The sequence below is a fragment of the Coptis chinensis genome, chromosome 9 (genome assembly GCF_015680905.1).
Source record: "Coptis chinensis isolate HL-2020 chromosome 9, ASM1568090v1, whole genome shotgun sequence".
NCBI lineage: Eukaryota > Viridiplantae > Streptophyta > Magnoliopsida > Ranunculales > Ranunculaceae > Coptis > Coptis chinensis.
In genome coordinates, this window is record NC_141464.1 from 44792705 (window position 1) to 44818267 (window position 25563).

Here is a 25563-nt window from a genome sequence, read left to right on the forward strand (position 1 = left end):
GTGGCCGATAGGAGTGACTTCAAGTTTTTGCCTCCTCATGACATTATTGGTACATTGACACCTGATGACCCTGAATCCGACTCTGATCTGGTTCGTGCAATGGCCATCAATAGAAGATTGGAGGAAGCAATTCGTTCAAATTATAGTACATTGTCTGAACTTGCTGTCATCTTAGGCTTCATCAACGGAAGAATCTACTCATCAGTAGAAGATCTATACAATTTTCTAGAGCAATTGTTTGTTGGCATGTTGCATGCATTATTAAGCCACGTAGTCAACTCCCCATTGCCATATTCATAAGTTTGAACAGAAGTACAAGGGAGGAATTTGAATAGAGAGTGCGATGTGCAATTAGATTCGTCTTTCAAATTGAACCTTTGGACACTCTAATTGAGTCGTGGTCTTTTCCAGAAGGATCTAATATCTCAAGATTTATGTCCAATGAAGCTCATGATTCGAGAGTGCATACAGGTGCACTTGCATTCAGCCCAAATGCGACACGAGCAAGTCAGTGTTCATCTTCATTAAGCTATTATTATTGCTTTTGCTAATTACAATGTTCCCATTATTTAATGATGATCTTGGTGTAATAATTCAAGTTAGTTAATATTGATTATTCAATATTCCTGAGTACTGTTTTTATTTACTTTCAAGTTTCAACAAATTTCTTATCTTCATTCTTATCTTATACTATCCTCCTCCGATATTTGGATTGGACGCAGCTGATTTTATTCCCAACTTCAATTGTCCAAACCAACTCAATAATAACGAAATTACCTCACATTTAACAGCTAAAATACAGAACGGGTGAGGGTATTATTGACATTCGAACCCACAATATCATAACGACTTTATCACGTGTCAGTTATTTCGACGTAAACTTTCGTGGCATTTCGCAACTTCTCAGCGAAGACTGATCACATTTTATCCATATCTTCCTTCTGCTCTTTTCTCAGACACCAGCTCAAAACTTGAAAGTGTAGAGAAACATGTCTTGTGTGTATAGTAGCAGCTCATTCTCTTTCTCAACTGTGCGTAACACCCCAAAGACTAATTCTTTCTACTCAACTTCAAGATCTAAGCTCAAAATCAACTGCACTGCTCTTGGAGGTACTTTTTTTTTTTTTTTTTTTATATCTTTAATATAGTTTATTTATTCAAATGAATTGATTCCCACTTCATATATTACTCTTTTTTGTAAAAAGTTTTGTTCTTTGTGTAACTTGAAATTTAATTGACTAATGCAATAATACATTGTACATTGTTCTTATTGATTCTTCTCACATTTTAGTTTTTGTTCATTTTATGATTGTGAGAAAGAATTATTCTTGTTGTTAAAATGTGTAGAGAGTTATAATATGGAAATATTTGGTTGTGCATTTGTATGTATATTGCTTGCTTGTGTTAGGTTTTTTAGTAGGTTGTTTGATGAATGAATGAAAGGAGAAATTTGGGTATTGGTTTTAAAATTCAGGCCGGGTTGCCCCACGGTTTCTTGCAAAGGAATTAGAGAGTAGAAACAGTTATTTGGCTAGACAATTTAGTACCAAACTTCTTGATCATGTATAATATGGGACGAACAACCTTTTACTTTATGATAATTTTGTAAGTGGGCAATATATGGGAAAGTTGGTTGTGATGCAAGCAGTGTATGATTTACTTGATTCCGTGGTTATGAATTCTAAGTTTGCATTACTTGTCAGAAACTGCTGCCGAAACTAAATCTGTGAGTGCTGCTGAACCGCTTTTACTTGCTGCTGTTCGAGGAGAAAATGTTGAAAGACCCCCAGTTTGGCTGATGAGGCAGGCAGGGAGGTACATGAAGGCAGGTTAAATGATTTTTACACTACCATTATGCCCCTTTTTATTTTTCATGTATTCTTTGAAAAGTGAGGCCAATTTGTAGACCAAACTAGGATGCTCAAATAATATATTCTTGAGGGTTTAGGAGATCTATACCTATAATTCTAACACTGAGCCCGAAATAGAGGAAGCAAAGAAAGAAATAACATACACGCCAGGACAATGGGCATTGAATTAATAAATGATTCAGAAATACTCCATCAAGCATGCAAAACGGATAGAGATTCATAAATAAGCTGCAAGTTCCTTAACAGTGTTACAAATGCTATGCACATGAGTCAACTTTCTTAGACACATGTAGCTTGCAATACAGAAACCATTTTCCCTTTTCCTTAATAGTTTTGGGGTATAAGATAGAATGTCTTTGTAAACAGTTTTTACGCCTACCCGATTCGTAAGTGCATACTGCATACGTTTATAAGATTGTGTTTCAAAATAAATAATGTAAAAGTTCAAAAACAATATATTGTGCAAAACCTTATTTTAATTTTTAATTATTAGGTGAGAAATGGAGTAATTCTTCTTTTTCTATTTCTAACTATTTTTTGCTTTATCTGTTACATGTAAGCGGGAATCTGTTCGTAACCTTGACATGACATCCTTACAGTAATCGGTCCCATACTCTATTTAATTTATTAAAATGCGGGCTAAAATTTAAGATATTTGTTTCAGTAATAGGTCTCAAACAACAATAACAGTACTAGCAGTAATCAGAAACAGCATAAATGTTGATGATGGTGATGTTCATGGTGCATGATATGTTTAATTAATACTCTTAACGTTTGTCGATTTCTTTACTCTGAAAATCACATGTTGGCTGTTTTCTTTGACAGAGTTACCAAAATATATGTCAGAAGTATCCTTCCTTCCGCGAAAGATCAGAAAATGTTGATCTTGTAGTTGAGATATCTCTACAACCATGGAAAGTTTTTAAGCCTGATGGGGTACGATACTTGTTAGCTAGTCCGGATTCATTTTTGTGTGTGCCTGTGTGTTTTGCTAGAAAATGTGCACGGCGATCCTGTATAAAATTTATGTAAATCATATCAAATAACTTTCTTGTCATTGTTACGGTTTTTTCATGCATTAGGATCCATAAGCATTCACCGTCTTCTATAAGTATTAAGCCTGTAATAAGGGTGGGATCTGTATGCTAGGTGTTCTGGTGCCTATTAAGTTTGAAGAATTTTTTTTTTGATAAATCTTAAGATTCTATATATGTTCTTCTTCCAAGTCTTATGAAAGTAAATTCAGAAATGTTCCCAATACACTGAGCATTTGGATCTTTGATAGAACTTAAGTTCTCATCCATTTTAAGTTTTATGCAATGTGGATTCTGGATAATTCTTGTATTTTTGCAATGATAAAGATTGAATCACTTTGCGCCCATCTTGTGTGCGGTTTTACAACATTGTGAAATTGACCTCATATTAACATTCTCGTGACAGGTGATATTGTTTTCAGACATTCTTACTCCTCTTTCTGGGATGAATATACCGTTTGACATTGTAAAAGGAAAGGGCCCGCTCATATTTAATCCTGTAAAAGAAGCTGCTGATGTTGATGAAGTTAGAGAGTTTGTGCCGGAGGAGTCAGTTCCCTATGTTGGGGAAGCATTGACTATCTTGCGGAAAGAGGTTTGGCATGACTTATTTGTACACCCCCCCTTAGTTTTTCTCTTTTAAAGCTTTGTGATTGTGATGTTTTAAGCGTCACTTTTCAATTCTGTACTTGCTGCTTGAAAAGGATATTAGTACAATTGTATCCACTTATCTTATACTCCCCCCCCTTCTCCCTTTTTGATCGGTTATCCTATACATAAAATTGTGGAAAATCGTCAAAAGGATCACAAAGTAATTTATTATTGTTGGTTGGAATGGGATCCTATGTTTCTTGTTATACTTGCCTCATCTGTCAGAGTACATGGTGGGACATAAATTTGTATTTAGTAGGTCTATTCTGTAGCATATAAGGTACATAGCTTGAATGCTTTGAGTGAAAGCTTGTAGTAAATGTTTAAGTGTAGCCGTAAGTAGTTTCTTTTTGTTATCAAAACCTACATTCAACCATTTTTTTCTAAATTTTGTCAGGTAAACAATGAAGCAGCAGTTCTTGGCTTTGTTGGCGCTCCATTCACCCTAGCATCTTACGTGGTTGAAGGTGGTTCATCAAAGCATTTCTCAAAAATAAAGAAACTGGCTTTCTCTCAACCTAAGGTACACCATGTTCTCAACCTAAGGCATTGTGATCCGGGTGCAACTTATGATAGAGTTTGTTTGGTTACTAAAAGATATTTTAAATATGTAATATAGAATGTGTCAGACAAGGACTGCAATATGCACTTGCAGCAGTGACCATGTTCATCTTTGTACAAAAGTTTGCAACTTGTACTGTTATCAACTTATAAAGTTGATCGAATTGGCAATGTAAGAAGTTTGCTTGCCTCCATGAGCCTTAAAATTCTAAAACCTCAAAATTCAGAATCATTTTAGTCTCTGAAAGATATGCAAAAGTTAATAGAGGATTATAGTTATCGAATACGATTCTAAAATAAAGATTCTGGATCTTTTGCTGTTCATGGAAATACTTCTCCTATAATTTTTTCTTTTGTAAGTACTTAAATTCTGGTAGTCAAAGGAAAGTGATTAATGGTTTGTTGTTTTGTATCACTATTAGACAGTCTTGGTGTTACAATGTGTCTCATCGAGCTGCATCGGTTATCTAATGTATTTTTGTTTATCTAACTATCTTCTAGGTCCTACATGCACTCCTTCAGAAATTTACCGACTCTATGGCAAAATATATCCAATACCAAGCAGACAGCGGAGCTCAAGCTGTGCAAATTTTTGACTCTTGGGCAACCGAGCTTAGCCCTGTGGATTTTGAGGAATTCAGTCTTCCCTATTTGAAGCAGATTGTAGATTCAGTGAAAAAGACCCATCCGGATCTACCTCTAATACTTTATGCAAGTGGATCTGGGGGATTGCTGGAGAGGCTACCTTTGACTGGCGTTGACGTAGTTAGTTTGGATTGGACGGTTGATATGGCAGAGGGTAGGAGACGGTTGGGTCCGAATGTGGCCGTCCAAGGTAATGTGGACCCTGGTGTTCTCTTTGGGTCAAAAGAGTTCATTACAAGTAGGATTCACGACACAGTGAAGAAAGCTGGTAAGGGAAAACACATACTAAATCTAGGCCATGGGATTGTAGTAGGCACTCCAGAGGAGAATGTTGCTCACTTTTTTGAGGTTGCGCAAGCCATAAGATACTAAGAGTTGGCATTTGATATAAATATTTTGGTCAAATTTTTAGGCGGAATTTATTCCTCTCTTGTTGATTTTATCCTCGCTGTACTAGTCCTATAATGTTGTTTTTGAATTAAGTGGGAACCTAGAAAAGTTGACAAGTCCAAACAGTTCTGCTAAGGTGAAAAATAGAAAAACAGGGTCATGTATTAAGTGTAAATGGCAATGCTTTCAGAACATATGTATTGCAGGGAATTTTGGTTTCATTTTTTTTTCCTGCTGTGTACTGAAAGGCAAACCATTTGGGTATTCTGAATGAGAAAGGAGTAAAAGATGATCTTGCCATAAAACAATATCTTTATTCCTATGAATTTTGACAAACAGGATCTGTACTCCTATGAATTTAGCATAGGATTGTGAGATGGTCTTGCTATTGAACACATCTACAAATCGTTCTGTGCGTAAGCACACAGCTCGTTCATTCAATGAGAAAAGCTGATATAATTTGGATAATTATGCACACTGGTTCATTCTCGAGTAAGTCTTTCAGAACTGCTGTGTTCTGAAACATTGAGTTTTGATGAAGGAGCTAGCAAAGGAAGGTCTGCGCCCTAATTTCATTCTAACAAAAATTGCTTAAATTGTATTAGGAATGGCTGGAGTGATTTTTTTTCGTTGATATGAAGGATTTTCGTTGTGGTATAAGATTGGCAACTTCTATACTGTTGGTTAACTCGTTCTAATTGTTCTTTGGAGGGATTTAGCCGGGAATTCAGAGAAACAAAACAACACTCAGGAGAAACAAAACAACACTCCGGCATGAACCTAAAGGAACAATCATATGGCTGGATTGACTAGTTGAAATGTGATGATTCGCCTTCATTTCATTCCGAATTTATGGTTCACCCTGTGCATAATGAAAAATCTATCCTAGACGGGAAATTTGTTCGAGTCAGTTAACAATGCAGTACCAATGCACCCACTACAACACACTACAAAGATGGAATCGTTAACCTACATGTGTTCCACAGGTGACAGTAAAGAATAGAAACGGTGTCTCAAAGACAACCTACTGAATGCAAACTTTTCACAGGGCTTAGCCTGGTATATTGGAGAAGAAGGTTGAGAATTCTCAAACTCATATAACTTCACTGACAATGATGTTTTCGGTTTTTGAGCAATTTTTGTTACAATTATGACTCTGAAACAAATAATATCAAATAAATGATACAAGTATACAACTTAAGGCATTACCCCTCAGTATCCTTATTGAAATGGTGTAGTAGTACAGAACCACACACGCAAAATTCTATAATTGAACAAAATCAGGTGACTTGGTCAAGTCAATGATCTTTTGACTGACCCAATTGTTTCGTTTCTTCTTTCTACGGAATGAATTAATCATGCAGTCAGAAGATGGTGTGCGAATATCAATAACCTCAACCTTAGGTGAAGTGAGAAGACTCGTAGCAGGTGGTGGTTGATGATTGTCAGGAAATAATGGATTCTGTTGACACTTATTTGGTGATAGCACCTCTAAGACTTTATCTAGCTCAACTGTCTTAACCAAGCCTGAGTTACTGGATATTGGTGTCTTCACAGGGGTATCGACAAGATCAAACTGCACTCTACGATCTTCTCCAGTAGTGGAATGGTTAGTTGACTGTAATGAGCTAAATTCAGAAGGAAAAATAGCGGGATCTTTGTCTTGGACTGCCTCAATAAAGCCAGAATTACTGGAAAATGGTGTCTTCTCAGGGGTATCAATAAGAGAATAGTAGAGTCTACCATCGACATGACTACCAGTACATAAGTCATTTGGCAGTACGGAGCTGATTTCAGTAAAAGGAAGACCACCGGTGGACAACCTACTTCTCTCGGTCAACCCCAGGATGTCTCTGTTTTGAACTATTTCTATGGTGTTACCAGAGCTGGTACTTCTAGAAGAGGATCCGTGCCGAAAAGAAGGATGTAGTGCCACTCTATGAACTTCACCTCCTAAAGTCAATGGCTCCTCCGGCTGATTTTCTTCCCTTGAAGAGAGTGAAGCATCTGCCTGATCTCGACCTAGGGAGAAGGGCTCTCCTGTCTGTCTTACTGCATCCTTTTTGTCCAAATTCAGTATGTCATGTACCGTCTTTACACTATTACGATTATAACCTGGTATGCTATCCACTGATATATCAGCTGCTCCTTCTAAAGGTCTGTTGGTACCTCCAGTTTCAGCATCTTCATCTACATCATCCAAATCATCATCTTCCAGTTCATCCAGGTCCCCTGTGTAGCATGGAAGTTCATCCATTGGATAAAATTGGACTTTCATTTGCTTTGGTAAACTTGAGCAACCAACAGTATTCTTCATGTATTTTGTGGAAAAGAAGTTCACAGTGAGCTTCAAGCTGGACAGTAAAAGAAAAAGAGTGAAACTGCTTTAATCGATTTATTCTTAAAAAAAGAGATATGTAGACATAAGAACTTTATTTAAAACCTTCTATTAGAACTTTTACCTCTGCCAGGGTGGAAGAGTGAGCATCGTGTACGCAAGCTTGATCTTACCTACTATCCCAGAGAGGGATTTCAAACTCACAGCAGCCTTCCTCACAGCCAAGGACTCCGTTGGGTGTTGCCAGGCCCATTCAAACTGCAAAGTTTCATATGAGATAAGTACTTTGGAACTTGCTTGTATATTAGTACAAACGTTGAACACTTGAACCGTACATTCATTTGTCCATTATGCAATGGATAATGTCCACAATTTATTCAGGAGCAATAAATGAGGAGAGCAGTAATATCATTCCTATTACAAAGTGGGAGATCTCAATCATTCAAGCAGAAATTAACTATAGACCCACAAAACCAGAAGTAGAATTAACTCTTCCATTGGAGTCCTGGTCTCTTTCTTTCTTTCTTTCTTTTCTTTTCTTTTTTTTTTTTTTTTCATTTTTTTATTTTTTTTTATTAATAATAATATTATTGCAACTAGCTAATATTAGTTTGACCCAGAAGATTATACAAGGGTTCAAATTCTGACTTCACAATAGGATGCAGATGCAATTTTAAGAAAATGTCTAGTGCTTCATTCCTTCGAGGACGCCCATAAGAGGGCAATTGACACCCCCCTCGCCCCCCAGCATCAGGGGCGAATGGGCATAATAATTATTTTTCAGGAATATCTTTATATTCTTCAGAACTAAGGAGGGGATTTCCAAAACCTGGAGGACACCGTGGCCCCCTCCGGCCCCTCTCCCTTGGGTCCACCCCTACCTATGAGATAACTTAAATAAATATATAGAGAATTGATACAAATGAATAGAAAGGAGTTTTAAGTTAACAGACTAATAGTGTGGCAGGTTGTCTGTAGTTTCGATTCAGAATGTCCCCAGCTGAGCAAGACAAACACAACGCAATAAGATAAAAAAATAACTTATGTGGAATACATACCTGAAGTGCGGATACATTAGTCGGGAAGCCATATACACACAATATCATTTCCCATGGGCGCTTTGACTTTGTACGCCGTGCACCAGACGTGATTTCACCATTATGCTGCCTGATCCTGCGGCGAGGATTGACTGTGAACCTGCAGTACCAACAGTTTCCACAATCATATATACAGATATCATAGCCCAAGGTGACAAGGTGCTTCCCAGCCATTAAAGGTGGGTGGTGCGCCTATGCACACAACATAGAATGTTCCAGTATATTGTCTATTCATTTGGCTTCTACACTATAAAAAATAGCAATATCAAAAGGAATCAACTGATTGTTAAATTTATATCACAAGCAACATCTATTATATTCGAAACCAGTCTCTGCATTGTCACAGTAGGCAATGCTTCTCCCAAAGATTCCACATCCATAGGACCAAATGAAGAACCAAAAGACTGATAAAGCCAACTAAACCCATGAGTAATAGCAAGTACTTCATTGTACTTCATTCTTTGTACTTTTCATGATAATGAATTGGAAAGTTTAGTATGAATGAAGCCTGTATAGGGTGCTTATAGCAAAGCTTACTTCACTCAATCTACTTAAAATTTATCCAAGTTTGAATGATTCAAATAAATAAAGCGAACTCAGCATGTTAAGTTACAAACTCAAAAGACAAGACAAAAATCAGTGACTAAATAACTGAGCTAATTTACTACAATGTCATCTTAACAAAAGTAAGCGAGCTCACGCACTCAGCTGAATTCTAAAATCGCTGAAAATTTTCTAGAATTTCCCACTTATTCCTCTTCTAGTTCATTTTACAAACAAAAAACTATTATTGCTAATGACAATGTCAATGTTACAATATAATATAATACATTAGTGTATCTCTACCTTTCTTTCTCTATATGTTTCCATCCACCCCTCACCCTCTTCTTCTATTTATGGACAATCTTTACCGTGATACATACATCCTACTTACAAATCAATTTCTAGATCCTTCAAGTTGACTTAGCTCAAATAAATGTCCAAGCTACAACATTCTACCAAATGGTTCCATAAATTGAATTTAGTAACCTTACATTTCCCTAATTTATCAATAACTCATAAAATTCCCAACATATAGATAACAAACGCAAGTTAAAACCAATCAAAGAATGAAACTTTATCCATAATGAATAAAAACCCTAAACAAATTAAAGATAATGGTAAATAAATTACCCAATATAAGTGTGCCCTTTAAATCTGGGGCACAATGAAGACAAAAGATAACATGCATAAAATCCAGCTTTACTCACTTCTTCTTCTTTGATTTCTTTATCTTCTTCTTCTATTTGATTGGAGTTTGAAATTTGGGTTGGCCTTAAATTTTCATTTCTTCTTCTTCCTTGTTTTCTCCTCATTTTTCAGTCACTGACTCTCTTTTGGAATTCAAACTGGAATTTGACCGTTGGAAATATTTAGCCAAAAAATTCATTTTTCTCTTGAGTGCCACGTGTTTCTGAAAAGAGCAAGATATTTCGGAGCTTTTGTCGGCAAGCTGATGAGGCAGTTCGACATTTTATTCATTTGTGAGCGACTCTAGAGGACAAATTGGCCGAAAAAGAAACTATAAAGGACAAGTTTTTTTTGTAATCACTCATGGGGATCAGGTGAATGAAAGTTCAAGTTTATCCTTGACGCGAAATAAGAACGGCTCGAATAGATGAAAGGTCAAGTATATCCCTGAAGAAAAAAAATAAATGGCCCGACCTAACCGAAACAACCCGATTATAAACATTGATTGTTCATACTTATCCATGTACGAACAATATCTATGAACATTGATTGTTCATACCTCCAACATTAGCTATGAAAAATGAGTGTTCATACTTATTTGAGCTATGAACAAGTATTGTTCATACCTATCCATGTATGAATATTGATCTAGTTATGAACATTGAATGTTCATACCCACAATAAATATGAACAACAGCTATGAACATTGATTGTGGCTATGAAAACATGAACCCAAAACAGATATGAACAATAACTGTTCATACCCCAACACAGATATGAACAATTATTGTTTATACCCCCAATTATTGTTCATACCTATTGGACTATAAACAAAACAGATATGAACAATAAATGTTCATACCCAAAATAGATATGGACATTGATTGTTCATATCCAAAATAAGCATGAACCCAAAACAGATATCAACATTGATTGTTTATACCCAAAACATATATGAACAATAAATGTTCATACACAAAACATATATGAACATTGATTGTTCATACATAAAATATATATGAACAATAAATGTTCATACCCAAAACAAAAACATGAACCCAAAACAAATATGAACATTAAATGTTTATACCAACAAAAAAACATGAACCCATGAACAATAAATGTTTATATCCAAAACAGATATGAACAATACGTGTTCATATTTAAAGTAGGTATGAACAATACGTGTTCAACAGTAAAAAATGAACAATCATTGTTTGATTAACGTTAAAATGTTAGAGGACCTTGGTAGAATCGAACCACCATCATCTTTGGATATCTCCAAAGTGCTCGGCCATTTGAGCTAAAGATCCACCAGGGTTTAATTAAAAGAAAAGAAAAGAAAAAAGAGATAAAACGATAATGGTGTGGTACTTCATCTTCGATGTCTTTGATTTTTTGGATAATGGTTGCCATCTTTGTTCAACTTCTTACAGGCATTTTATTGAACGCCTTTTGAAACTTTTTTGAAAGCTCCTATCAACGATCAAACACTTCACTCACTAAAATAACTAACATCAAAAGAACCACAAACGCAATACGCAAATCATCAAACTCAATAAAAATCATGTGATATGATTCACAACTACAAAAAACCAGCTCAAATCAACAAAAATTTAAAAAAAAATGAGAAAGAAAAATTACTTGATCTTCTTATTACTTTATTTTCTAAGGTGAGGTAGAACTAGATCTTCTTATTTTATTGCACATGCCCTTAAATCACTTGAGATCGCCATCATAATTTTCTCTCTTTTCAGTGAGATTGTTTTTGGGAAGGAGAAAAACATACGTGAGAATGGGAGAATGGGTGTTTTGATAGCTTATAAAATAGCGAAGAGTAACTTTGAAGGGTAAAATTGGGATTTAAAAAAAAAAAAAAAAAAAAAAAAAAAAGGCCAACTTATTTTGTCCTTGAGGGTTATTTTAATTACAATTTTGGGCCTGTGGGTTATTAAAACGTGAAAATGGGGTTTGTGAGTGATTATAAAAAAACCATGTCCTCTAGGGTTGTTTTGAAATGAAATTGGGCCTTAGGACTAATTTCTTGTTTATTCATTAACTACTTCCAGCCGATATCTTTGACTAATGAAGGAGTGTTGAATACTTAAATGTCCAATTTGTCCTCCACATTTTATTTTATGTATTAAACACATGGGGATATATGTGTAAATAGCCGCGATTAAATGTCGGATCAGTTATTTTCGGTTATTACAATTCTAAACCGAACACCGAACTGACCTAGTCAATTTTAGCATATTTGCAACTTTGCAAGTTGCAACCGATCCGAACCGATCTAAATAGATAACCGACCCATATGACACGGTTTGAGTTGGGTTGGTCTGTTTTGTCGGGTAGAGTAGATTTTTGCGCACCCCTATAGACGCGCTAAATGTAAATGTCTAATTAAATTTACATCAAGGATTAAGACTTAGTTCTTAGCTTTTAAATTAGGATAATAATGAGGAGATAGTATTATGTGATGTTAATGACTGTTCTTTATGAGTAAGAAGATGCTTACGTTACCAGCACTGTGTTAGTGAGACTGATATCAAGCCACACGTAGCTATGAAATGTGGCTTTTATAGTAATTGAGAGTGAGCATCAGGTGCGACACATGTACTGATGAGTATAGATGTGCGGTCGAGATGGAGGACATGTGTCTGTGAGAGGCACGTGGAGAGTAGTTGTAGGTCGATTTATTTGAGTAAGCGTAGGATGTAATGATAGTGTTCTTCATAATTATGGTATATGACTGTAATGATGCATGTATTACGGCGGGAAAGGGGCTTAAAGATAAGCAGGTAATGATCATGACAGTAATATGTGATGATGTCATGAGATGAAGTCGAGTGACGAGTCACTAATCTGCTGAGCGTGCGAGTGTTATGATATAGCGAGTGTGATGAACGTTCGTATGTTTTGGGGGGGGGGGGGGTCACATTATGTTGAGGGAGTTGTTGTGTGTGCACATCACGTGACTGATGGGATGTCCCTTACAGTCACGTTCCTTGTCAACTTGACAAGCAGGTACACCGTACACACACATAATTGTTCCTGCAAAGAAAACGTGTGTTATTGCACACATTGCCTAACAATCTGATCTGGCCATTAAGTGAAAATTCTGTCTGCTTGATAACTAAATAGCTTAAGTTGTGATCATCTGCCTCCCCCCCCCCAGTAAGATTCCAAAATTTCAAAAACTGCGATGATTATTCTTAGGAATCAAGATATGTTAATAACCATACATGACTATATTCTTAAGATATTTTAATGCTTAAATTGCCTATATAAGAAAGCTGAATTTTGCAACCATCTACCAACACAAAGGATTTAATATCACAAAAGAGAGAATGGCAATTGGCAATTACCCTATTGTTGAGTCAGATGAAGAAGCGAAAGCTTTCAATGACTCAAAAGCTAGAGTCAATTCAAAGGACTAGTTGACTCGGGGATTCTTAAAATCCCCAATTTTTTCATTTAACCACCATATGACCATAATCAAAAGAAGTTATATACCAATCTGACTAACTTACATATTCCAGTGTCATAGATCTTCAAGGAGAACATCATGTGGTTGATGGAATAAAAAGGTGATTTAATCGGGCACTCATCAAATTGCATTGGGCAGCTTTCGATCCAAGCCCGACAACTAAGTCCACAAACAATAGCCCAATACATCCCCCCCCCCCCTCAACGCATACCGACTACCATTTTTTTCAAACCTTTTTAGCCGGTATCATCTTTCTTGCGAGACTGAACCCAAAAAAAAAAAAAAAAACTTTCAAGTTTTCTGTCGTGTTCACACTTCGAGTGTTGAGTTGTGAATCAACAATGGGAATTGAAGTTGGCAACTTCACCCAATTCGAGTCGTGTCCCGTTTGAGTATATACTCAAACTTAGTTGGGTTGATTAAACTTGATTAGGTTGATTAAATTTGATTGGGTGAAATATTGGGTTGATTAAACTTGATTGGGGTGGAAGATTGGGTTGATTAAACTTGATGATTTTAAACTTAATGTTTTTTTGGAGTTTAGGAGGAAGATTGGGTTGATTAAACTTGAGTTCGAGTTTGCCCAAGCTTGATGAAGTTGTTTCGAGTTTGGGTTGATTAAGTGGAAGTTGATTTTTAAAATGAACATTGTGACAAACAAATTGAATTTTTTAAGTCCAAACGACCTAGCTATGTCGCCCAAGAGAGTCCCCAAACGACCCCGTCATGTTGTCAAGGAGACTGCCCAAACGACCTCACCATATCATCTAGCTAAAAAACAAGAGTTTTGTCTCAAATGACATGCGCAGACCACTTGAGTGTACACTCAAACTATATGGTGATGTCGTTTAAGTGTATGCTCAAACTACATGGTGAGGTCGTTTGAGTGTACATTCAAACTACATGGCGAGATCGTTTGAATGTACACTCAAACGACATGGATAAACCGTTTGAGTATATATTAAAATGACATGGCGAGACCGTTTGAGTGTACACTCAAACGACCCGAGAGTTTCGTTATGGCGAGACCGGTTGGATTGGTTGTTGGGCCTGGAATTTGATGGCAAACTTGTAATATATATATTTTTTTGAGAGGTTGCCCAATCCAATTTGATAAGCTCCCAGACCCAATAAAAACTGTATCAGAGAAGTGGGGTTTCTTTCAGTGGACCCATGGACCGGGCTATTGACAGGCCAATAGGTCTCGGCTTGTAGCCAAAAGTCCAAAACATATATTTTTTTTTATAAGATTTTTTTTTGGTGACTTTCATCTCTCTCATGTTGTCATCTTGCCTTAAAGCCCTCAACAATTTTTGTTTTTCGATAAATATCTTGCCTCAACAATAAAACATCATGGGTGTAATTGTGTAAACAATGTTTCAGCTTGACGCTCCTAAGAGCATTTGCAATGCAGGGAAAAAAGGGGGGTTTGTGACTTTTTTCATCGGGTTGGGACCAAAAATGTTGTGCAATGCAGTGGTGAAAAACCCGGTGACTATTTTCCCCAGTTCAAAACAAGGTGAAACCTTCCACCGAGATAGTGACTGACTTGTTAACTTTGGACGGGATGTTGGATTCCGTCTGGATTACAAAACTCACCAGACGGAATCCAACATCCCGTCCGGAGTCCTAACGACTAATTTACCAACGGTCAGAAAGTCAGAATGGTAAAAACGGTCAAAATAAAAAACTTTGGTATATATACAACATTTGTTTCATTTCAACTCACACTTCCAACAATCATATATCATATTTCTTCTTCTTTAAAATCAGTTCTTAAAAAAAACAAAATATCAAATGGCATCAACTCAAGCATCTCAAGCAAGTGGTAGCACTCAAGCAAAAGCGAAAACTCACTTTAGCATGTCCAATGATCAAGCTCTATGTCTTGCTTGGATAAAAATTAGTGAAGATTCCATTGTTGGTGCTTTCCAAAATGCAAAAGGATTTTGGAATCGTATAACAAACGAATTCAATCAAGCACGTGGGTCGGATAGGTCTTCCGATTCAATTAGCGGTAGGTGGAAATATATTTCAAAAATGATGAACAAGTTTGTTGCAATTGTGAATGCGGTGGAGGCTCGACATGCAAGTGGTACAACAATACAAAGTCGGGTAGTTACAACGTTGTCAATTTGGAATTTATTGATTATCTTAGTCTTAGTCTAATTATTTCCGTCTTAGTCTAATTATCTTAGTGTATTTTTTATTTCCATTTTAGTCTTAGTCTAATTATTATCTTAGTCTAATTATTATTTTAGTTTAATTATCTTAGTCTTAGTGATTATTTTAGTCTAATTACTACCATTTTATTTGATTATTTTAGTCTAATTACTACCATTTTATTTTTTAGTTGTCCGAGGCAAAGATGACGTACCAACTACAAGAAAAATCGGCTTTTTCACTTTATCATTGTTACGTTATACTCAAGGATAATCCAAAGTGGAGTAACATTTTTGAGGCAAGGTCAAGCCGCCCCACAAAGGGAAAAGGTCGCAAAAATGATGGTGAAGATTCAACTTCTAATTCACCAAGTGTTGGTGGAGTTGAATTGGAGGGTTCTCAAGAAATACAGCGTCCAAAAGAAATGGAGCGTCCTCTTAGATCGAAGAAAGCCAAGTCCAAAAGGAACCAAGAAAAATCAGTTGGTATGTTAGAGGGTTACTTTACACGTTTAGAGGATACATTTTCACAGGATGCAAATGAAACACAAAAATGCTTAGAACTTAGGAAAATGGAACTTGCATATGGTCAAAGAACTGTGATGGCAAGAGAAGAAAAAAATCGGATTCAAGCAGAAAAAAATCAGGTTCAATTGGAAAAAAATCGGCTTCAAAAGATGCAATATGAAGCTAAGATTTTAGCGACCGATACAAGTGTCCCCCATCCCGATACCGCTTCTATAATCGAGCAACAACAAGCTAAAATACGTGCTGAATGGGCAAGGGCTAGAGGTGGTTCTAGCTCTAACTAAGCTTATGGAATATCTAGTATTTTATTTTAATTAAAGAACTATGTATTTTAATTAATGCACGATGTATTCTAATTTCACTGTCTTTTTAATTAATGCACTATGTATTTTAATTTCATTGTATTTTTAATTAATGAACTATGTATTTTTATCTAACTGTTTTTTTAATTAATGCACTATGTATGTTCTGTCCAATATAATTATTTTCATAGAAATACAATTACCAATAAAATTAAAATACATTGTAATATAGTTCATTAAAACACAACTCATTAAACACATAAGAACTTATAGGAATTACATAGGAAATACATTAGGAAATGCATAGGAAATACATAGGAAATACGTTGGAACTTGATAGTTCACGTTAGGAAATACATAGAAAATACACTTTCATTTCCATTTTAATTTTCGCCTCCATCCTTCTCCCTCATCTGGATCCAATCAATTTGGATCATAAATTGGTACCGGATCTGCTGTTTCTTCAATGTCAGTCCAATTAAAAACATGTTCAACTAAGTCCTTTTGAAGATTAGTATGTGTAACTTCATTTCTGATCTTATTTCTTGCTTCAATCATCTGATAGACAAAATGAAAACCATCATCTTCCTGAAAGAGCGCATGTATTGTTTCTTTCCTCTGACCTTTCCAATTCCAAACTCCACTTTCACGTTCATTCTCAACAATCATATTATGCATTATAATGAATGCCTTCATTATGTCTCCAAGAACAACAACACTATGACAACGCGCAGAAGCCTTAACAATATGCCATCGTGCCTGCAAAACTCCAAACGTCCTTTCAACATCCTTTCTTGCAGCTTCTTGACGTTGAGTAAAGATCTTTTCATGCTTATTTCTTGGATAACGAATGGCTTGAACAAATGTGACCCATTTTGGGTAAATACCATCAGCAAGATAATATCCCATATCATAGTCATTACCATTCACATTAAATGCAACAAATAGAGCCTCACCTTGCTCTAATGATTCAAAACATGAGAACAATGAAGCACGTTAATGTCATTATGCGAACTGGTGAGCCGAAGAAGCAATGCTGCCGGATCCAACAATGTTTGTCCGCAGAATCGCCGATCAAGTATCAAAGTTGGTTCCTTCTTGTACCCTACATGTGTTCTAGCCCATCCACTTGGACAATTCTTCCACACCCAAAGGCATACAAATCGATTGATCCAAGAATTCTTGAAAACCCCTTTGCCGCATTTTCAGCTAATATCCTAGCGATTAATCGCTTTCTCGGTTATTGGTCTCAAGTACTCTTCCTCAAACGCCGTGATTATTTCCTTGCACCAATGCTTCATAGATACATTTGCTATGGAATCTCCAATTTGTAAATAGTCATCCGTTGAATAAGAAGAACAACCAGTTGCTAATTGTGCAACTGTAGCTAGTCCCTTATGTAACCCAGAAATTGCTTGTCGAGCCAATCCATCCACCTTGTCTTTAAAGTAATCGTCGAATGATGCAACAGTATGCAACATATACATAAAAAGCTCTCTTATCATCCTGTACCTTCATCTACACTTATGAGGAGGCCACCTACAAGGTGTTGTGAAATAATCCCTCATTATCTTTTGTTTACTGAAATCACCGTACCACCATCTCTAAACGTGTACTCTCTGCCCTTCACAGATCCACCACGTTTGTCTGTATCCACATCTTCAATTTCAATGGCTTCTTGAGTCATTAATGCCCCAGCAGTAGATAATAACTGCAAACTCCTCCTCTTCCTTCGCCTCATCATATCATTATGCTCATCTCTTACTCTTTCCATGTAGTCATCTTCAGCAGAAGTACCAGAAGACGACCCGGTAAAACCTGAAGACGAACTGTTACTACTAGATCATCCCCATAACCTTTGGTTATATGCAATTCTTTCTTCTCTAGACATTTTTCCTATTTTTATCTTGGTTGTGGGGAAGAAGATGGATGTTTGTTTGTTTGATCTAAAAGAAAGAAGAGTAAAACGAAATATGAAAGGTAAGGTCACATGTGATACTTCGATTTTGGTCCAATTGACAACACATTTTATCAGATTTTTGTTCACTCTCCAAGTGACAACACATTGTATCCAAATGTATCCAAATGTACCCTCAATAATTCTAATGGGCCACCATCCCCATCCATAATTCCAATGTTTGGAATAGTAAAAGATGCAGTGAGAAGGACTTAAAAACCAGATGGGATGTTACATTCCGTCTCAGTATCCCCATACACTATTCCTGTCAGAACCTGTCAGAACCAAACCACCTGCAAAAATGAGTGATATTCCATCAAAATTTTCTGTTTCAATAAAGACAGGAGATGAGTGAAACGAATGTGAAATTTTTGGAAACATACGAACTTATAAATTTTTAATTTTTTTTTGCCATAACCTTATTTGTTTTATTGACATATTCATATCCAAAACCTGCTAATATACTTTGAAAATAATAAATAAGACAAACAACAATCATGAACAACACCCAAGTCTAACACAGAAACTCGGTAAAAAAACTAACTTGTAATTTCTAAAAAAATTTGGACATAACCTTCTTTGTTTAATGACATATTCATATCCAAAACTCATAAAAAAAAAAAACCTGCTAATAAAAAAGTCATTACAAACAACAATCCCAAACGCCATAAGACAAGTAATGGCACACAGTTATTACAAACTACAAAAAAATATTTACTGAGACCTCCTCCCCCTACGAGAATGCTCAATCGAAGAGCTCTCCCCCCTACGTCGTTGTCGCCTCTCTGGTTGAGGTTGAGCTTGAGGTAGTCCACTTCCAGCATTCTCCAACTCTTGCACACGCCTCTCGAAGTTCCGCAAAGTTCGATTTAAGCTCTTCTTGTAAGTACTCAAAACTGTGACGAGGGACTCCATGAAGGACTCACGATGGCATAATTGAGAGAGTTGTAGTTAAGGAGCTCGACCTTACTTCATCCCGTTTAACAAAACAAATGCATGTTAGGGGTTATAGTGAATACTAATAATAACAAATCATGAATAAATTCAAATCATACTAACCTCGCTAACTGCTTCAAACAGATCGACAAATCTGCTACCACTACGACATCTACTAGTGGAATAGGTATTCTCATATCTTGCCCCTGAAAAGTAATCATGCTCCAGTGCCAAAGGTCATCATCATCAAATATCTATGGAGTTCTTTGCGGCATCTGAATATCATGAAACACCCTGGGCTGTGACTGTGGCAATTTCACTCCTCCTGGAAAATGAATGTCGGGCCTTAATGCTCCAGAAGTAACCCCTTCAAAATTGGTGCCCCGGTATAACGCACCTAGCAAGAGACCTCGACCAACCCTCTTCCAATATAAGTCATAGTCTCCCGTAAAAATGAAAGCTGATGCGTCTGGCCACTCATTTGGGTTTGCTCTATAGTGTGAAAGAGCAGCAGGAAGAATATCAGAGGCTGTCATATATATGGGTGGTGGGTAAGGTATAACAATCTCTCCAGATACTTGCCGCCAACATCTGTCCCCAAGGTACCATGTAGTGACTGACCCTATAAGTATCATTCGTCGCTGAGAAAGAAACTTTGCTCTATGACACATATAGGATAGTCTACGGTACTCAGTGTTCTCTGGAACATCTGGAATATCCGCATAAGGGGTCTGAAAGATGAAGGGCTCGGCCCAGGGTTGCCACTCAATTCGGGCAGCTCCTAAAAGCTCAATCTGTTGACGAGTGTTATGAATATTATGCGATATATAGGTCCCCATACCCCCTCTGCCTACGATGAAGCCCCCATTCTTGAATACGTGGAATCAAGTCATGAGTCTCATCCTCTTCCAACCTCTTCAACACAGGATGTATCACACGAAAATGTTTGTACCACCAATACTGCCATCAATAGATAAAATACAATATCAATATATATATATATATTTTAAACATGTCAACATTAATAATTAGATAAATAAATGAAATGAAACAATACCTTAATAAATAAGACTTACTGGTATAATCCAAACAAAGCCGCACAAATTGCCTTTAGCAGCTTTTGTCTCAACTGCGAGGTCTAGCCAGCGGTAAAGGTATGGCAAGATGGATTGACCCCAGTCATAATCCCACATCCTCTCTACGTCTGAGACAACGGCCATCCACCCGATATGTAAATAACTATCAGCATATCCAAATAATACCGCACCAACAAAGTAGAAGAGGAAGGCACGTACATACTCATGGATCGACTCCTCACCAATATGATAGTCTTTCGGCTTCTCCTTGAGTCTATTCAAATATCTCGAAGTAAACCAACTCATATTTATAGCTCCTCAGCTCCCTTAAATTGCTCAGCCGATAATCTCAAAAACCCGTCTTGCTCATCATCTTCAACCAAATCAAAACCTTCAAAGAAAGTCATCGCCGTAGTAAAAACCTCTAAAGTTTCATAAAAAGGAACGACATCTCCATAACCAATTGGGATACTCGTGAGCATTGTGAAATCTAATCCCAAGCTCGCCCCATGGAAAATAGAATGTGTGGGTAGTTTGCCACCACCGCTCAACTATCCCAAACAACAACGCTTGATCATTTTATCCCAAATTAGAATTCAAAAAGTTTCCAAATGGTGTGGCGGATATAATGTCGGTAACCGTGACAAAATTAGGATCCGTTTTTTATTTCGTACAACGCCACCACGACACAACATTTGAAAGTGCACAAGCACTTTCCATAGGTGTACTTCCTACATTCAACCAACACGCAATACGATATAATTACAACTTTTTTTTTTTTAAAACAATGCGACAAATTCAAACTAATTACATAACAACAAACTTGATATAAACTAACATAAATAATAATAATTAACATAAAAAAAAAATCAAAAACTTACTTGAGACTCCGCCACTTTCGATTTGCTACGTGTCGGACCAATGTTGACGCTTAATGGTGGATGTTCCTCGATTTCACAAACGCGGAAAAAATTGAACCCAAGTTTAATTTAAGTCCTCCTACACATTACACGTTCTTGACGACGATTATTTTTGCCTATTTTTTTTGGAAATTTTGACATTTCCAAACCATCGGGAATGCTCTTCATGTGGTGAGGTTAGTGGGGATGCATTGGGGGTGGATAAGTCATTAGGAATGGAAGTTTGTGTCAAAAGCTTGTTAATGGAGGCTAGAAAATCGCAATTTTGGCTGGGAAGGAAGTGAAAATGGAGTCTGTTTGCGTCTGTTCATATTGAGTCATCAGACGGGATGTTACATTCCGTCTCAATCAAAAACCTCAAGACGGAATCTAACATCCCGTCCGAAATATTTTATTCACATTTGCATTGCACAGCTTCACTTTGTTTTTCACCGTTTTGGTGAAAAATGGGTAAATAAGTTATGAGGTGGCGGTATTTAAATTTAAGCCAGGCCTCACTTCTTAACAACACCCTAATATTTAAAGTACTCACTGTAACTTGGTACATAGCAAGAAAATCCAATACTTGGTTCCCCGTGTAAGATTTCCAATGAGATATCTTGGAGTATTTTATGCAAGGACACGTTTTTTTTTATGATTTCTATATAATAATCATAATAATTATCGACCTATATGGTCACTTATCCAAGAAATCACAAGAGAAAGAAAAAATGGCAATCAGCAGTGATCCCCTTCTTTCATCTCCCATAGTTGAGCCAGTTTACAACCGAGTAGAAGAGCTTAAGGCTTTTGATGACACCAAAACTGGTGTTAAAGGACTAGTTGACTCTGGCATACTGAAAGTCCCTAAGATCTTCATCAGACCACCAAATGAACTTGATTACAAGTTGGATTCCAATCTAAGCCAGTTCCAAATTCCTATCATATACCTCAAAGGTATTGAAGGTGACAAGAAAACGCGTCAGGAAATCGTTGATAGGATTCTTAGTGCATCAGAGAACTGGGGTTTTTTCCTAGTTGTGAATCATGGACTCCCTACAAGTGTGATGGAAGAGATGATTCAAGGGGTGTTTAGATTTAATGAGCAAAATGACGAGGTAAAGAAAGAGTTGTATAGTCGTGATCGAAAGAAAAGAGTGAGATTTTTTAGCAACTTTGACCTCTATACATCAAAAGCAGCTAACTGGAGAGACGCTTTGTACATTTCTATGTTGACTCCTGATCCTCTAGATCCAGATGAGTTGCCAATCGTTTGCAGGTACGAACTAATTTGTTGAGTGCTAGGAATTGAAATTAAGACAGGCGAACTAATTTGTTGCAATTTTATTTGACAACTTGTTGCCTGATTACCAGACAGACAACTATTGCCTACGCAAATCATGTGACGAAGTTAGGAGATACTCTTTTTGAGTTGTTATCAGAAGGTCTTGGTCTTGAAGCAAATTTTCTGAAGCAAGAGAAATGCACTGAATCATGCAACTTAGCCTATCACTACTATCCAGTATGTCCAGAACCAGAGCTAACTATAGGAACTGCAAGGCATACAGACGCTGGTTTTCTTACTATTCTTCTTCAAGACAGCATTGGTGGTCTTCAAGTTCTTCATCAAGATCAATGGGTTGATGTCAGTCCTATTGCAGGGTCTCTGGTCGTAAACATAGGAGATCTTCTCCAGGTATGTTTTCTGGAGACAGTAATGCAGTTTTGCAACACTGTCACACCTAATATTAATGGATCAAATAAATCACAAGAGATAGATTTCAATCTAAATGTTTATGTTAACGTTTTCTACGCAGATTATCTCGAACGACAAGCTTAAAAGCGTAGAACACAGAGTATTAGCTAATCGTAACGGACCAAGAGTGTCAGTAGCGTGCTTCCTTGGCCAACGTTTAGACAAGTCCACAAAACCATGTGGACCCATCAAAGACTTGATTTCAGATGAAACCCCCCGTATTTACAGAGATATCTTGATGAAAGAATATGTTGATCATTTTTATTCTCAAGGTCTTGATGGCAAGTCTGGTTTGGACTATTTCAAATTGTGACTTCGGCAACAAGAAACATAATGGTTATGGATTGTTCAATTGTTCAAATCCAGATGATATCTGGTTACTGTAACCGAGTTTACCTTGTGACCCGTGGAGTTATTCGTTTCCCATATCAAGAGTAATTTTGGTAAGGATGACAAGATTTGCAATCATGTCAGACCAAGTTTCAAACGGACAAAAAAGTTCTAAATAATCAGTGTCAGACTAAAGTTTCATTTCGTTTCTGAAAGGGCGGCGACGCAAGTCAGGTTAAGACTATTTCACTATGAATGCCTGTTTGTATGATAGAAAGAACCAAAGTGGTAGTGTGCTGGAAGAAGTGTATGTTTTTCGATTACAATTATTCCCAATTGAGCAATAATTTTGAATGAATTAAAACTATTGTCTGTAGTAACTCGAGACCTAGAACTTAGAACTTGCAAGAACAGGAGCTGCACGGCTGAGAACGCTGTTCATGAAAGCAAATCAATGCTCCTTGCTCTCAGCTACTTTCTCTAATAAAATAATGAGAGCCTTTTCAGAAACCGCCGGTTGGGTTTGTCCAACCAAGAAATGCATGGGAGCTCAGGGGCTCCTGTGATGCGAGAAGTCACCATGGGATGGGATGCTCTTTCCCCTCAAGCGTTTAGACTTTAGAGTTATTCCAGCATATCCCCATCTACACATGGTTTTCATATGTAATAACAATCACATTCGCCCAGCGAACTGGCTAATATTTGTAGGCGGAAAGTCACTTGTTAGTCATCTTATCGTTGTCGGGTTCTTTAGCTTTCTATAAGATATCAACAAATGTCATAACTCGATCAGTTACCTGAATCCACAAGTGCATGTACTTGAATCTTAGTTCCAACGATATCTTTTAGGGAGGTTTTTAAGGGAGTTGTGTATTACCATTCCTCCGATTTCTTCCATTCAAAACCATTAAAAAAGGCACTACAAATTACAAAGAGCCAAAAAGTCAATGATACTTGGTTCCTTGAGTATGATGACAATGAGGTAATCCTTACGGGAATATTATATGACAATAACAAGTTTTCTTGACAAATTCTGTATAACAATTGTCGAACTAAATCCGAGAAAATCACGAAAGAAACAAAGAAAGAAAGAATGGTAATCAGCAGCAAACCCCTTCCTTCATCTCCCATAGTTGAGTTAGAGTACAACCGAGTTGAAGAACTTAAGGCATTTGATGACACCAAAACTAGTGTTAAAGACCTAGTTGACTCAGGCATACTGAAAGTTCCTAAGATCTTCATCAGGGCACCAACTGAACTTGATCACAATTCACAAGTCAGATTCCAGCCATTTCAAAATTCCTACCATAGACATTAAAGGTATTGAAGACGACAAACTATGGTGTCGGAATATTGTTGATAAGATACTTGGTGCATCAGAGACCTGGGGCTTTTTCCAAGTTGTGAATCTTGGAGTCCCTATAAGTGTGATGGAATCAATGATTGAAGGGGTGCTTAGATTTCATGAGCAAGATGATGAGGTAAAGAAAGAGTTGTATAGTCGTGATCGGAAGAAAAGAGTGAAGTTCACTAGCAACTTCGATCTCTATACGTCAAAAGCAGCAAATTGGAGAGACAGTTTGTCCATTTCAATGTTGGCTTCTGATCCTCTAGATCCAGATGAGTTGCCAATTTGCAGGTATGAACAAAAACATCTAAGAAGCAATTACCCTACTCCATCTTATGTGGCTACGAAACCCCAGTCAAATTTACTCAAACAGGTTCCTTGAGTGTAGGATGGAAATTAAGATTGATGAGCTCATTGTGTTGTGAAAAATTCGTTTGACGACTTGTTACCTGAATTGCAGAGAGCCAACTAATGAATACGCAAACATGTTACGTAGCTGGGAGATACTCTCTTCGAATTATTGTCAGAAGGTCTTGGGCTTGAAACAAATTTTCTAAAGAATAACGAATATGCTGAATTATGCACGTTAGTCTCTAACTACTACCCAGCATGTCCAGAACCAGAGCTGACTATAGGTATTGCACTGGATACAGACGTCGTGTTTCTCACTACTCTTCTCCAAGACAGCATAGGTGGCCTTCAAGTTCTCCATCAAGATCAATGGGTTGATATCAATCCAATCCCAGGAGCTGTTGTAGTCAACATTGGAGATATGCTTCAGGTATATTTTCTGAGATAGTAAAGTGACATTACAGCACCTTAACACTATGAGGCTGAACTGATCCCAAGGATTATTCACTATAAACTAAATGGTAAATGCGTGTTTTTATTGCAGATTATCTCTAATGACAAGCTTAAAAGTGTTGAGCATAGAGCATTAGCAAATCGTATGGGACCAAGAG

General features: G+C 37.0%; 3 protein-coding genes across 4 annotated transcripts; 2 read left to right on the forward strand and 1 right to left on the reverse strand.

Annotated features, from left to right (window-relative positions):
• Positions 1-913: 913 nt before the first annotated feature.
• HEME2 (Uroporphyrinogen decarboxylase) lies at positions 914-5460 on the forward strand. Its single transcript, XM_086582549.1, has 6 exons — positions 914-1110; positions 1704-1825; positions 2697-2807; positions 3312-3500; positions 3954-4079; positions 4619-5460. Exons 1-6 carry the CDS (start codon positions 990-992, stop codon positions 5132-5134), a joined length of 1185 nt encoding a protein of 394 aa, XP_086438675.1. The 5' UTR covers positions 914-989; the 3' UTR covers positions 5135-5460.
• A 756-nt stretch (positions 5461-6216) lies between these two features.
• On the reverse strand, positions 6217-10076 carry LOC147476222 (uncharacterized). 2 transcript variants are annotated; one of them, XM_086584394.1, is made up of 4 exons: positions 9761-10076; positions 8549-8687; positions 7615-7748; positions 6217-7506 (listed from the first exon to the last, which is right to left on the reverse strand). In XM_086584394.1, exons 1-4 carry the CDS (start codon positions 9940-9942, stop codon positions 6417-6419), a joined length of 1545 nt encoding a protein of 514 aa, XP_086440520.1. In that variant the 5' UTR covers positions 9943-10076; the 3' UTR covers positions 6217-6416. The 2 variants fall into 2 exon arrangements, with proteins under 2 accessions (XP_086440520.1, XP_086440521.1); XM_086584395.1 differs by having other exon boundaries at positions 9838-9986.
• An 11772-nt stretch (positions 10077-21848) lies between these two features.
• On the forward strand, positions 21849-23620 carry LOC147476223 (1-aminocyclopropane-1-carboxylate oxidase homolog 1-like). The gene is made up of 3 exons (XM_086583308.1): positions 21849-22446; positions 22542-22863; positions 22985-23620. The coding sequence occupies exons 1-3, from the start codon at positions 21899-21901 to the stop codon at positions 23234-23236; spliced, it is 1122 nt and encodes a 373-aa protein (XP_086439434.1). The 5' UTR covers positions 21849-21898; the 3' UTR covers positions 23237-23620.
• The last annotated feature ends 1943 nt before the right edge of the window (positions 23621-25563 follow it).

Bases quoted from the DNA above. Each gene is read 5' to 3' on its own strand.
- HEME2 (XM_086582549.1), top strand. From the start codon at position 990: ATGTCTTGTGTGTATAGTAGCAGCTCATTCTCTTTCTCAACTGTGCGT. The intron at 1,111-1,703 runs GTACTTTTTTTT...ATTACTTGTCAG, and splicing joins CAACTGCACTGCTCTTGGAG to AAACTGCTGCCGAAACTAAA. The intron at 2,808-3,311 runs GTACGATACTTG...TTCTCGTGACAG, and splicing joins AAGTTTTTAAGCCTGATGGG to GTGATATTGTTTTCAGACAT.
- LOC147476222 (XM_086584394.1), bottom strand. From the start codon at position 9,942: ATGAGGAGAAAACAAGGAAGAAGAAGAAATGAAAATTTAAGGCCAACC. The intron at 7,749-8,548 runs GTATGTATTCCA...GAAACTTTGCAG, and splicing joins CTAATGTATCCGCACTTCAG to TTTGAATGGGCCTGGCAACA. The intron at 7,507-7,614 runs GTAAAAGTTCTA...TTTACTGTCCAG, and splicing joins ACTCTTCCACCCTGGCAGAG to CTTGAAGCTCACTGTGAACT.
- LOC147476223 (XM_086583308.1), top strand. From the start codon at position 21,899: ATGGCAATCAGCAGTGATCCCCTTCTTTCATCTCCCATAGTTGAGCCA. The intron at 22,447-22,541 runs GTACGAACTAAT...CCTGATTACCAG, and splicing joins GAGTTGCCAATCGTTTGCAG to ACAGACAACTATTGCCTACG. The intron at 22,864-22,984 runs GTATGTTTTCTG...TTTTCTACGCAG, and splicing joins ACATAGGAGATCTTCTCCAG to ATTATCTCGAACGACAAGCT.